Below are 14,616 nucleotides of genomic sequence, written 5' to 3'. Positions count from 1 at the left end.
GAACTGGGCTTGTTATGGGGGGGTGCTGAGGGGCACTGGCCTGTTAGAGGAGATATGTGGCGACCTGTCCTGTTTGGGGCTGCTGGGCTTGTTACGGGGTTGCTGGGACCTGATACATGGGAGCTGAGGGGAGCTGGTCCTGTTATCAGGGTACTGTGCCATGTTACAGGGAGCTGAGTGGACTTGGACTCTTACAGGAATACTGGGCCCTGTTGTGGGCGTGCTGGACCCTCTTAAGGGGGAGCTCTGGGGACCTGAGATGCCGAAAGGGTGCTGGACCCAGTTATGAGGGAGCTSAGGGGACCTGGCCTGTTACAGGGGTGCTGGGCTTGTTATGAGGGTGCCGTACCATGTTACCGGGGAGGCAAGGGGAGCTGGGCGCTTTACAGGGTATCTGTGGGGACCTGGCCTGTTAGGGGCTGCTGGACTTGTTGTGGAGGTGCTGGGCCCTCTTATGGGGGAACTAAGGGGACTTGGCCTATTATAGGGGGGCTAGACTTGTGATTGGGGTGGTAGGGCCTGTTATCACTGTTCTGTGCCATGTTATGGGGAGCTGAGGGGACCTGGCCTATTACGAGAGTGCTGGGCCCTGTTATGGGGGAGCTGAGGGGAGTCGGGTCTGTTATGGGTAAGCTGAGGGGACCTGGCCTGTTACGGGGGTGCTGGGTTTGTTACACAGGTACTATTCCATGTTATGGGGAGCTGAGGGGACCTGGTGTAATGGGGGTTCCGGACCCTRCTAGGTCCAGCAAGATTTCCTGAGTTATGGTTGTATCTACTTGCAGTGGAATGAAGGTCCCAGAGAGGCTGAGGGATACCTGTCTTTGGAGGTTTTTAAGAACAGGCTGAACAAAGCCCAAGCAGCCCTGTCTCAATTTAAGTGCTGACCCTGCTTTGTGGAGGAAGCTGGGCTAGAAATGCCCAGCATTTATTTGTACTTGAGGGGCTATGCAGGCATGTTCAGGGTGGCCCAGGGCATGAGGACAGGTTACCTACTCTCAGTATGGCATGGGCAGCCTTTGGAGAGCAAAGGGCTCCTGGCCCAGTTCTCTCCTACCCTGGTAGGTAGGGGTGGAGGAGATGGGTTGGGAGCACGCTGAGCATTCGCTGGGAAGGGACTCCAATGCCCCAAATGTGCAAAGCCACCCAAGTGGATTTGAGGTGGGGCATGGGGGGTGCCTTGCATATGAATTTGTTGGCACTGGGCACAGGCAGTCTTCCTCGCATACCAGAAAGSTGCTGACATTCTGCCTGGATTCGGCCTCGGTGTTTCTTGGTGATCATCACAATTTGTGACTCGGGTAGAAACAGCACTTACAGAGACCAGTCCGCTCCAATTCAACACATTTATTATCAAAGACTACAAGGGATTATAGCAAATCACCACACTTGGCCAACTGCAGGARTGTCAGGTCCTTGGAGTTCCAGATGTGTTGTGGGAACTGTGGAGCAAACACTCCACACTCGCCTACCCATCTATCTCCTTGCTCACTGGTATAATCTGAGACAGTTGCACATTCTCTATAGCATTACACAATTCACAACTGCCTGTATTGATAGCAGAAAAACTAAGATCGCACACTGACAATTGCTGCTGAAGCTGCAAAATGTATCATTCTTGAAATTGGCTCTTAATGACTAGAAAATCACAAAAGCAGATGGCTTGGCTAAGAGCCAGAGGAAATTTAGCTGGGCCCAGGCACCTGAGCAGGAATGGGACGTGGAAGGCTGGATACACCTTAACACATGAAATACACCTAGTTACATGAGTTAAATCACTCAGTCCACACAGATACTAACTGCTTTAGCAACTTCAAAGACAGAAAGTTAGTTGATTATATATAAATGAACAGTAATCTCCAGACAAAATAGCACAGGTCCCCACAGCTGTTGAACTGCTCTCAGATACCACAGTTCTCTCTTTAAGTGGAACAAGTATTTGCTGCAAGGAAGCTATTTTTTGGCGGTACCATTTTCTCATAACAATTGATAAGATTGGCACTTCTAATGTCGTCTTTACTCTTCATCTGGTACTTGATCTTGGCCATATGACTGCTTGCTGCRGTAATGCTTTTCTTTTTGCTCTAGCACAAAACTGAATTCAATGTTTGTGGAAAGAAGGGAAGAAAACCTTGTCAGGAAGCAATGGAACTGAGCAGGAAGAAGGGGCAGGAGTAGCACCCCTTGTTTCACCTAAATCTCTGAGCAGTTAGTTTTCTTTTCATGGCTTGAGAACATGATCATARTAATATTTTGTGGATATACATGTATTACATTAATCTAAAACGCAGAGTACTTGCAGTTCTTCCTTCATATCAACTTAGCCTAAAATTTGTCCAGTTCAGAGAGTGCTTCCTGCTTTGTAACTTTGTTCCATTGATAAGGTATTTCTCCTCTGCCTTGAAATTTCTTATTGTAGTGTTGTTCTAGCTGTGTCCTGAAATGACACACAAACCATTTCCAGTACAATTGCATAGATGAATCAGGTAGAATTTTCCAAGTAGAATAAGGATGCCCCGCATCCCGGTATTTTTTGTAAGGAATCCACGTGTCTTCACCAATCCTAAATGTACAATCACTTGCAACACTACTAGTACAAATGTCAATAACTAGATTGTCTGTTTTATGCCAATACTGCCCTGTCAAAGCCTCAGGACGATGGAAAGCAAGTTGATGGTCTCCATCATGTTTAGACAAAGTGTTTGTGCAAACAGACCCACAAAAGGGACACTGCTCCCAGCACCCTGCAAACTGCTCAGCCAGTATTGCATGTGGCTGCGTTTCAAATGAGCTCATATCAGCATTAGCAAACCCTTGCTTAAGTTCATCTTGCAGGAGAGCCAATTTTTCTATCATGGCGTTATTCAGGAACTSTATGTCTGTTATCCTGAGATGTTCAATGCCTTTCAGGTCCTTTCTAGGCAAGTTTAGCACCTCTCTAAGTGTGCTGCAGAATTCATCCAGCCAAAGAAAGATTTTGTCATTTCTGTTCTTTCTATCTTTGACAACTCTGGTWGATGTAAAAACAGCTGACTGAATGTTTTCATAGTAATGAGTAAGAGAGTCATTTAAGAACATCTCCAGCCTCCTATTCTTATCTAAACAGTACTCATCAACACGTTTCTTCACATATTCCTCAAAAAAATCTTTTGGGAAATAAAAGTAGTGCTGGAATTTCTCAAAATTTTCCTCTTGTGCCAGGTATTTCAATATGCAAAGCTCCAGATGACACCTATTGTTACGAAAATCTGGGACTTTAACCATCATGTCTTGAGCTATGGAAAGAGCTGTCTTCTCATAGATTGCCTGGCAAAGAGCTGGAGAAATCTTACTGCACAAAAAATCAGCAAATGTTGTGATAGAAGTTGCTCCTTGACAGGAAATCTGGAAACATTTAAAGAAATCTTCTCTCTTACTTTCTAGGTAGATGGCTGGATCATTTGCTTTTTTGAATGCTTCATGCATCTCTTTAAACCTTTCTGCTGCCATTCTGCACAGATACAGAGAAAAATCTATTCTGTAATCTTTATTAAAACTATATTTCGCATTGCTAGGGACAGAGTTTATACCGTTCTGTACTTCATTCAGTATTTCATGAATAAAACTTCGACTGTAATCCATTTTGTCCTTCTCTTTCTTATCAATATTTGCCTTCACACATGCCATAATGTTATCTGTAATGCGATATATGTGGCTCACCTCAGCATCATCTAGACTGGTAGGCAAGATGCCCCAAGTTTTTTTCTTAATGACATGTTTCTGCAAGTCAACAGAAAATGTGTGCTTTTTGGAAAATACCTTGATTCTTGCTGCTACATTAGGCTCCTTAAAATGTTCTAGAAGGACATCTTCCATATCAACATCAATATTAATCTTTTCTGGAGGTGGAGCAGCAGAGGATACTTCAGTAACCCAGATGAGCCAGAGAGCATCAAAATTCTTTCTGAGTTCTTTTTCACTTAATTCCTGGCCTTTTAAAGATAAAGCCATCTCCCTGCTCCTTTTCAGGAGCTCGTTTTCATATTGTGACTTCCTTTCATCCAGTATACCCTGATTCTTCTTTAATTCAATAAGTTTTTCACATTTCCTTCTAGTTTCAGCAAGAAGTGACTCTTTTAGTTCCTTCAGCTTCAATTCAATGTTGGATTTCCACTGAACAAGTATCTCACACTCTTTGTCTTCACTGAAATACTGTTCCAATTCTTTCATGATGGCGGCATTTTTCTTTCCTGCTGGTTTTTCAAGGTGTTCTGTGGTGATCCTCTGCAATTCCCCATTCCGAATTCGATTGTCCAGTTTCATTTGCAAATCCAGGATGTGACTTCTCAGCTGCCAGGTCCACTGGCTAAATACCGTTTCCAGTTTCTTGTATGTGGCAATTTCCACAGAATTCTTGAAGCTAAAAACAAAATTTTCATTTAGCAAGGCATTCCACAAGTCACTAATACGAACTTTCAAGCTCGAGAGCCTTAATATGCTGCCCTGTGATTCCTTCTTGGCAGCTTGGAGAATTTTACTCTTTAACTCTTGCACGTTTTGGCTGTAAGTGGGGTTAGGTGGTGCCATTGGTGGGTTTCCTTCCCAGAGGTGAGCAAAGTAATGAATGTGGGTGTTCACGTCAAAGCGGATGACATCGCTGAAGCAGGTGGCATCACAGAATTCCTGCTGGGCAGCTGTCAGTGTCATTTTGTCCAGCTTTTCCTGCAGGCGTCTTTGTCCTTCCATGTTTTGCTCCTTTGCAGTTATTTCTCCAACGTTTTGGTGCACAAACAAGCAGCTTGGGGAGAGATTGACTTGCTTCATCCGCAGAAAAGCCTGCACAGCTATCTGCAGGACATCTTGCATTTCTGAAGGATTTTCTCCAAAGATATTGATCAGAGTCATGTTGCCGATGCCAATGACAAAGGTGGCTAGCTCATTGTCATGATTAAGTGACTGTTTATTGGCCACCTCTATGGCACGAAGTCCTTCTGTGTCAACGATCAGCATGTAATCAAAGTTCACATCCTGTTGGAGTTTCTCGTCCACCTTAAGCAACTGCATAAACGCTCCGCGGGTGCACCTCCCCGCACTGACATTAAACTGAAGACCAAACATGGCATTGAGCAGGGTTGACTTCCCTGTGCTCTGGATGCCAAGCACTGAAAGAACGTACACTCTTTTGTCCCCTAGCTTTTCAATTAATTTGTCAAAGATTGCCCCGATCCATTGTAATGGTACATAGGAAGCATCACCATCCATCAGTTCAATTGGATACCCTGAAACCATCAGATCAGCTGCAATTTCAGGTAGTTTGTAAAAACACTCATCTTTTGAGTTCATTGAGTTTAGAGCTTCATGAATCTGCCCTACCTCTCTCAAAATGTGCTCAAGACCAATGGATGAATCATTGATTTCATTTGAGAGCGCTTCTAACTTATTCATCAATAGAGTTTTCAGATTGTTTTGTTCATTACTTTTCTTTGTTGCCAGGATTTGATGCCATAACTGATGATATGCTTTCTTAAGTTCCTCAAGACGGTCAGAGGTCAAGTCATCCATAAAGACCTTCATCCATTGCAGGAAGTATTTCTTGGTATCTTCTGACTCTGACTGGAGAAAGCTAAGGACTGATTTCATCAACTGATTGAGGGGGAACGCTCTATCCAGTTGCTTTCTTCGTATTGCAGACTTCTCTGACTGAATTTGGCTCCGATGATGTTCTATGCTCTTGTTCCTTTTTTCCTGCAAACGGGTGAGCTCTTTGTCCTTTGTACACCATGTGTACCATAGTTTTCCTTGAAGGGGCAATAGCTGTGATTTAATCTCAGACAATTTCTCTTTTTTCAAGAGTTGCACCAATGTCTTCGCCTTTGCTTTGGCTGTCACACACTCTTCTGCATCTTCATCAATAATGAATCCATACTGGCGAGCTATGTCCTGACAGGCATCAAGACTTAAAAGGTTGTTTGACCCTGCTAGTAGGTCTCTGATTGTTTTTATCAGTTCACCTATTAATTCTGCTTCATTTCTGTTCTTGATGCCTATTTTTATGTTCTGACTAGATCGGCTAGGTGCAACATTCTCTTTCTCAGTTAAAAGACAAATAAAAGGCTTTTGAGACTGCCACAGGTCACGTAAAATTTTCATACCTTTCTTGTCACTCTGATCAGACTCAGATAAGAGAACCACATTCACAGAAGATATCTCCTGTAAAAACTGCAATTGTGGATCATGGTCTTTTGCATCTCCATGCAGATTACAGAAAGCAACACAGCAGTCAAAAGTGTCATCATTTTTTCCACTGGGACAGTACCAAGAGATCTCCACAACACCTTTCATCAGAAGACAGTCTTTGGTGCTGCCTTTGCAGTGTCGATGGAAGAAAGTGTCGTGTTTGTGTTTATTCAGCAGAGCATTCAGGATCTGYGACTTGGAAGAGGAAGGAGAACTCCCAATCCGTATGAAGGACACAATGGGTGTGTCTGCCTGATAAATCAGTTTGGTTTTGTGACTCTTAATTGTGGTCTGCTTTCCCAACTTTTCCATGCCTTTCCAGCTCTTTTTAATTTGGCTGAGGGACCAGAGAGGGAACTCTATCTGTGAGGTGCATGGATTTGGTACTAGGAGGGGAAGCGCAAACTGGCAAAAAGCGAGCTTTGTTGAAATGTACTGTCTCATGAAATCATCAGCACAATGAAAAATTGCCATCTGGAGGTCCATGGGGTGCACATGACTTTCTCTGTTTGCAGACTTAGTGGATCCTTCACCAAAATCAGTGAAAAAATCATCAAAGGTGTCAGAGGGTTTGTGCTCATTTTCTGGGATTTTTTTTTGTGTTACTTCCTGGTTACTTCCATCTTTGCAAACTAGGTATCTCACCTGATAATCCACCATTAATAGCTTTTGCAAGAAATAAAATGGTAGTTCATTGTCCTTGCTGGGCTGGCTGTCATGTAAAGATATCTTGTGTATTAGGTGGAAATCTTCTGTCCCCATTTTTCTTGGATAGTAACTTTCTAATCCAAGGCGCCTGAGTAAATTGAGGAACTCCAGGGTTGCAGATACTTCATTTATTTTGGATTCACTGCAAGATTTCTGCTCAGATTTTGATATAGATTGACTAGAAGGTTTTATTCCTTGAAAAGTGTCTTCCATGTCTTTGATTATATTGTGTTTTTTCAGATCATCTAATGTGTCATCCAAGCATCCACTGATAAAAGAATGCAAGTCTTTTTCCAGCATCTCCCAGTCTTTGTTTGCATTGTGCTTTTCAAGGAGAGTTTTTATCTCTGTGGACCATGAATTTTTCATTTGATCTTTCATGACAACTAAACGGTCATGCTTCTGCTCAAGAGATAGCTCTTTATATTTGGGTGTTACAGTTAGACCCGTCAGCAGCAGGAAGGCCTGAGCTCTGTAAACATCCTGGTCTTTGAGACTCAGATATTCTTTATGTGCAGTTTGCATTTCCTTTATAATGTAATTAATTTCTGGACATCCGAGGAGGTACTGGAAAGTGTTGCTTTCCACTTGGTATCCTGTGCTAGTCATAACTAAAATCACTAACAGTTCTATGTCTTTCTGCCCCCTGTCTTGGAGAAACTGGAGTAAGGAATAAACAGATAGGCTTATGGCCAGAGTGGCTTTTATCTTTGCTTCATGAATAGCAGATGCAGAGGCTGCTGGTGCATAGGTAACTTCCTGGATGTAATCTTTCATTTGCAGCAGTGTCTTACTGAGATCTTCAAAATCAGAAATATTGGGAGTTTCAGGAATTGTGTGCTCAGTGTGAAAGATCCATTGCATAATAAAAGAAGTCCTAGGAAAATCCTTAACAGAATACACATGAGGATCCAGCAGGCACCTCAGCAGAGATTTGATATACGAGGTATTTTCCGAAGGTGACTTCTGGCAAGACAAAACGGTATTTACCAGAAACTCCTGCAGTGCTTTGTCTGACAGGCACATATTGATCCAGACACTATGATTTTTTGTTTTTTCATTCAGATTCTGTTTGAAATCTATCAACATGAGTAATTTGTTTTCATCCACTGTGGCCTCCCAGGCCTTCACTGCCTCTAGGAAAGCTCTGGTCTCTTCCATTGCACTGACTAGTTCCTCTCCAAACAGCATGCTGACCTTGTGATTAGTTAGAGCTTCATATGCAGCCCGGAGGTTGCTACTCATTCGATGAGCAGATTTAAAATCGTTGCTGTGGTTAGACAGGACTACATCCCACACTGGGATCAAATGAAAGCCTCGGTCAATAACACACCAAGTTTTGTTACTAGTTACTATCCCAGATTTCCACTGAGCAAAGGAATCCACATCTGATGGGCCTCCTGTTTTGGTCACAAATAGCTGAATTGTTTTCTGTGCATCTCTTCCATCTCTTCCCTGAAATGATGCCTCAGAACTGTATTTTGAAATATCAGCGCTCAATCCTGCACTGACACAAAAGCCACTATAGCTGGCCTGTATGTAGCCATTCAGTGCTTCAGATGCTTGTCTTTTCATTTCTTCCTGCTGCTCAGCCCTGAACCCTTCTGTAGATGCTTTCCACCAGAATATTCCCCCAAAGTGTAGGGGGCCCTGGTTTACGTGGGACCCAAATCTCCTGAAGAAGCTCCCACACCTGCTTTTCAGCATGTCGATCCTGTTTGCTTCCTCAGTGATGCTCAGAAGTTGCTCAATGTCTTGCAGCTCCTGCAGGGCCGCATCCGAGAGGCGAAGCTGATGCTTTTGGAAGTAGCAGGAGGCCAGAGGGATGTACTGGTACTTAGTGGTGCAAATGTATGCCTGCTCGGAGCATGACTGGTGAGTTTGCTCTGACTGTGAGGAGCTGCTGTAATCTACACCACCTTCAACACTATAACCCCAGAACCCGGCTTTGGCTGCAATGCTGAGGCTGAACCCCAGCTGCTCCATGGACTTGGTAAAAGTGGCTTCTGCTGAAGAGGATGAAAACTCTTTCTTCTCAAGCAGTGACCCTTGTTCTGGACCAGTGAGCTTGAATCCATCAGGAATGTTGATGAGCTGCTCTCGCTTTGCCAGCATGTCTGCAAGGCTGTTAGTTCTGTAAATGCCYTGCAGAGCCAGTCCCCCTGATGCTCGCCTCAGGACTTCCTTATCGGAGACATTCTCACTCCTACCCACTGATTCCTCCTGCTGTTCCAGTTGCTTTTGTATCCTCTCCAACCCCTCCACTAATGTCTTCTCAGGTAGTGTCCAGAGCTCTTGAGGAATGTCCAAGGCTTTCCAGAGCACCTCCTCTTTCTTTCTTATACATTCCTTGCTGTGGCTGCTGCTTTTCTGCATTTCTTTCAACTCTGTCAGGGCTAACTTGGCTGCTTCTTGCCTCTGTTTTGTCATCTCCAGGCGCTGCTTCTGCAACTCCTCAACAGTTGTCTTCTTGTCTGTTATTTCCAGCAGTTGTTGGAGCGCCTTTTTCTCCCAGGGATATTGTACTTCACATTCCAACTTAAGGTAGTCTTCATATTGCAGATGTTTCAGAGCTTCTCTGGACTTAACCCCCAGTATCTCCAACAGTTTTGGGAGCCAGTATTCTGCATCCAGTCCTTCTTTCTCACAGCTTTCCACCAGTAACTTTTTGGCTGCATGTTCCTTTTCAGCATCATCTGTTCTGCCCTCCTGTGAATCCATGGCTATGAAAGAGGAAAACATACTTTTGTCACGCAAACCTGATAATTCTCCCAATTCAGCTGAATACTGAAGAGAATTCTTCAGTGAATAAAACTTAATATGTATTCAGCTCTTCTCCCACCTGCTACACTTTCTTACTGATCTTTTCTAGGTGTTAAGTGTTAGTACTTGTTACTGTACTCCTTGACCTTTCAGAGCCTTTAATATTAGCCTGTACTTTACAGTCATTGTATATTTGGAAAATACAGTTAATGGATATGAGATCTGATCCATCTCACCCTACAGCAGATGCTCCTTTTGGTCAGATGGTTGGCTCTCCAGATGATAAAGGGAAATTCAACCAAGACAGCACACCATCACACATCAGGCTTAGTCGACAAGGCAGGGTTGTAAAGATGCAGATAGGGACCACCTCAAGAATTCAAGAATAAAAACAGCAAGATGGAAATTTACAAAATCCTAAAGGAGAAAAACAGGCAGTCAGGAGATGGCAACCCATGAATATCAAGGATTCATTGCAGGGAGCTATGGAAGCCAATCCTTCTCTACCCTCTCATAGTATATGTGTTGCACTCCATGACTGCCCAACCATCAGAGACTCGTCAGTGGCTTTTGGGGGTCTGAGAAGACTAGCATTTAGCCTGGGAGCTAAACCCAGATACCCATTGTGTACATTAGAATTACTTTATATTTGCAAAGTGTGAATCTCCTGCTTGCAGTCTCTTTTGCATACAGCAAAAGGTGCCCCAAAAGAATGACCTAGGACAGGACTATAAGGTTTGTATGCTGTAGCATCCTCAAGGATAGGAAGACCAAGCCTGGCCATGATTTCAAAGCTCAATCTGACAGTAATTTAAAAAGGATCCCCCCAAATAGGGATCCTTCCACAATACCAGAACACTTGCTGATCTCTGAAGTACTGGTTTTACTGCCACTAATTTGTGGCTGCTGACATGGAAGGGCTCAGGCCTGCTTCCTCATGAAGTGAAGATAGGACAGGGTATGAAGGATGCAAGTAGACTGGCCTGTAAGGCCAGGGCCTGGAGACCAACGGAAAAGGTCTGGCTCCAGACATGAAGCCTTGGGTGCCCAAATCACCTCTCTGTGCCCCAGTTTTTTCAGAATGAGCCAGATGACCTGGGAACACACTGTCTCTTTTCCTAGCCTCTCAGGTGTTGTTTTTTAGAGCATGAGACTGGGAGTAGGAATTATGTACCCGGGGTCGTGACAGGAGTGTCTTGAGGGAGCATGAAACCTGCTGGGACAGTTTTAGAGGAACATCTCAGGCCAGGTGTACGAAGGATGTGCTAGTCAGTGTCTGCTCTCTGGTTTCAGGCTCATCTGGTTTCAAGCCAAAGGCTGGACATGGGAGCCTGAGGGAACAGTGTTGACAATACAGCAATGTGTGCCCTGTTTTACTACTGGACAGATCGTGATCTGCCCACTGTGGAAGCATTGCCAACTGCATCTACAGCTCCTGAGGAGAGGGAGAGAAACACCCACATGCATTTTGAAGTTCTGGGATGGTTTCATTAGAGAATGGATCATTAGAAATGGAAAACTGAGAGGAGAATGCAGTAGCTACAGGAATTTCTGCTTTACCAAAACCGGTACTTATATATTTCTTTAATAATAAGAAAGAAACTGAGTCTAACTGTGTTGGTACATGGGAAGAATCACTAAGCATATTTATGAAATAAATCAGGATCACTTCTTTTGTTGGTACAGTGACAAAAATCCTGGTATTATGGGTGGGACTAGTGTCTGCCAGAGTATTTATGCCCCATAGTAGTAGTCTACGGGTGCAAATTTGCCCATAGAAAATAAGGGAAATGGTGTAACTAGCAGCAAATACAGTAGACAAATAGAGACCTAGCATGGGAAGTCTTTCACCCCATTTTAAACTGTATAGTGTAGGTATCTCCATGGGTACTAGTCACACTGGTCTCCCTTCAACGGCAATGGAAAGGAATAGCCATATCAAGGATGCTTTTCCTCAGCTCTTCCCCAGAGGAACTGGACTCTGGAAGTGCTTGTGTCTTTGAAGGGACCATAACATGAAACAGAGTAATTTGGGTGGAGATACTTAGATTCTAAGAGAGATGAATCCCACCATAACATTTTAAGCAAGAAATGCAAAAACTTCAAGGCTTGGGGAAAGAATAGGATGTCCCACAAATGCAGCACATTATCAAAATACTGCCACATTTTCTAATGCACAGATCTGGGAGGCTGGCAAGACCATTCAAGCTGCCTGCACAGGTCAGTCTGGGGACAGGTCTCTTGTTAACTGCACCATGGCACACATTGTTAATAGAATCATAGAATCAGTAAGGTTGGAAGGGACCTCTGGAAATCATCTAGTCCAACCTCCCCGCTCAGCAGGGTCACCTGGAGCATGCAGACAGGGTGGCATCCAGGCAGGCCTTGAAGATCTCCAGAGAAGGAGACTCCACAACCCCTCGGGGCAACCTGTTCCAGTGCTCCATCACTCTCACAGGGAAGAAATTCCCCCTCACAGTCAGGTGGAACTTCCTGTGCTTCAATTTCTGCCCATTGCCTCTTGTCCTGTCACATGGGACAACTGAAAAGAGTTTGTCCCCATCCCCTTCACACCCTCCCTTCAGGTACTTGTACACACTGATCAGATCCCCCCTCAGCCTGCTCTTCCCCAGGCTGAAGAGGCCCAGCTCTCACAGCCGTTCCTCACAGGGCAGGTGCTCCAGCCCTCTGATCATCTTCATAGCCCTACGCTGGACTCTCTCCAGTAGCTCCAGGTCTCTCTTGGACTGGGGAGCCCAGAACTGGACACAGGACTCGAGATGAGGCCTCCCCAGGGCTGAGTAGAGGGGCAGGATCACCTCCCCCCACCTGCTGGCAACACTCTTCCCAGTGCACCCCAGCAGACCACTGGCTTTCTTGGCCACAAGGGCACATTGCTGGCTCATGGTCAACTTGTCATCCACCAGCACTCCCAGGTCCTTCTCTGCAGAGCTGCTCTCCAGCAGGTCAGCCCCCAGCTTGTACTGGTGCCTAGGGTTATTTTTCCCTAGGTGCACGACTCTGCACTTGCTCTTACTGTTTCTGCACCCCTATTAATTTTGACAGAAATATGTCACAGAAAAGGTTATTTTCAATGATTTTCCCCAAAGTTCACATTTTAGCTTCCCACACTTCAGAACGTGGACCCAAACACACATTTCCTCCTGAAGGTTTCCTAGTTTTGTCTTTTCCTCATCACAGAGCCTCTGCTTTAGGATACTTGTGCATAAACTGCCTACATGGACAGCAGTAATGAACTTGAACAAGTAAGTGAAAGTATGAGCAAAACCAGAACCAGTAAATGAAGCAATCCTGCAAATGAGATGGAGGACTCTGAACTTCAGCTTCCATCCATGACCACCCACTGTTATGGAAAATGCTGTCCTTTCCAAGTAAAGGCAAATTAGGGCTGACTCTCTTCATTTGCTGGAATGCTAAAAAATGCAGCAGTTAAGTGATCACAGTAAAATATCTAGCTCAATGTGGTTTTTGCAAAAGTATAGTAGAAGAATCAGGTGCCACTGGATGAGGAGTCACCACGTGTTGATAGTCTGCAAATCTTGTACAAAGCAGTATTCTCAATCCCCATTTTTATCTATTTTTTATTTTTCAGGGAGTGTGGGAGTATTATACGGTAAAAAATACTTTCAGAACTCCCTTGGCTAAATATCGGTCTATTTATTTTTGTATGCTTTTCCTGGCTTCTCGGGGAATCAGATACTGTGTTATAGCTTGCAGAGTTTGTCCCTTTGTTTTAAGGATCACAGGTTGGGCTGAAACTGATAATTCAATGCCGATACTGGTTTTACTTCACAGTGCTCTTGATACTGACTTTAACACTTTGGGTACTTTCACCCTGGGGTTCAAACTTTCGGTTATCACACTCATCCCTATAATTACTAAATCCATTCCCTCAGACAGTAAGCACAATTCTACATCTAGGATTTGCAAAAGATCTCTTTCCAGCAAACATGCTGGAGATACTTCAGCTAATACTGTGATGGAATGACTGGCTGGGCAGAGGAGGATGTTGTCTACATTGACTTCAGCAATTCAATGTCCTCTCTGTTGACTTGCCAGCATGGCCCCTAGCATGAGGGGGYGCAGGCCAATGTGTCTGGCCTCAATCCATCCCCCGGCAGGGGCAGGGGCTAGCCCGGGGCAGGGCAGGTTGGACGCGTGGACGGTGAGGTGGATTGAGAACTGTCTGAAAGGCAGAGCTCAGAGGGTCGTCATCAGTGGCGTGGAGTCTAGTTGGAGGCCTGTGGGTAGTGATGTGCCCCAGGGCTCAGGACTAGGTCCCATCCTGTTCAACTTCTTCATCAAGGACCTGGATGAGGGGACAGAGTGCCTCCTCAGCAAGTTTGCTGCTGATCCTAAACTGGGAGGAGTGGCTGATACTCCATAAGGCTGTGCTGCCATTCAGAGAGACCTGGACAGGATCTTATCAGTGTGTACAGATACATTAAAGGGCGAGAAGTGTCAAGAGGATGGGGCTGAACTCTTTTCAGTGGTGCCAAGCAACAGGACAAGAGGCAATGGGCACAAACTGAAACACAGGAAGTTCTGCCTGAATGTAAGGAAGAACTTTACTGTGAGAGTGACAGAGCCCTGGAAGAAGTTGCCCAGAGAGGTTGTGGAGTCTCCTTTTCTGCAGATATTCAAAACTTGTCTGGATGCGATCCTGTCTAACACGCTCTAGGTGACCCTGCTTGAGCAGAGGGGTTGGACTGGATGCTCTGCAGAGGTTCCTTCCAACCTCAACCATTCTGTGATTCTCTGTGATTCTATTAAAACAAATTTCCTCCATACACTTTTGTTTCCTGTTGTTACTAAGAAGTCTTTACTGAATTTTATTTCCCTTCCCTTCCCTTCCCTTCCCTTCCCTTCCCTTCCCTTCCCTTCCCTTCCCTTCCCTTCCCTTCCCTT

General features: G+C 44.7%; 1 protein-coding gene across 1 annotated transcript; it reads right to left on the bottom strand.

The window, feature by feature from the left end:
- Positions 1 to 1,350: 1,350 nt before the first annotated feature.
- On the bottom strand, positions 1,351 to 9,695 carry LOC146592056 (interferon-induced very large GTPase 1-like). The gene has a single exon (XM_085311733.1). It carries the CDS (start codon positions 9,664 to 9,666, stop codon positions 2,326 to 2,328), a length of 7,341 nt encoding a protein of 2,446 aa, XP_085167859.1. The 5' UTR covers positions 9,667 to 9,695; the 3' UTR covers positions 1,351 to 2,325.
- Between the last annotated feature and the right edge of the window lie 4,921 nt (positions 9,696 to 14,616).

The sequence above is a fragment of the Rhea americana genome, unplaced genomic scaffold (assembly GCF_003343005.1).
Source record: "Rhea americana isolate MKP2758 unplaced genomic scaffold, rheAme1 scaffold_348, whole genome shotgun sequence".
In the NCBI taxonomy this organism is placed as follows: Eukaryota; Metazoa; Chordata; class Aves; order Rheiformes; family Rheidae; genus Rhea; species Rhea americana.
The sequence above is the reverse complement of the archived record's forward strand: the minus strand, read 5'-3'. Positions and strand labels throughout refer to the sequence as shown.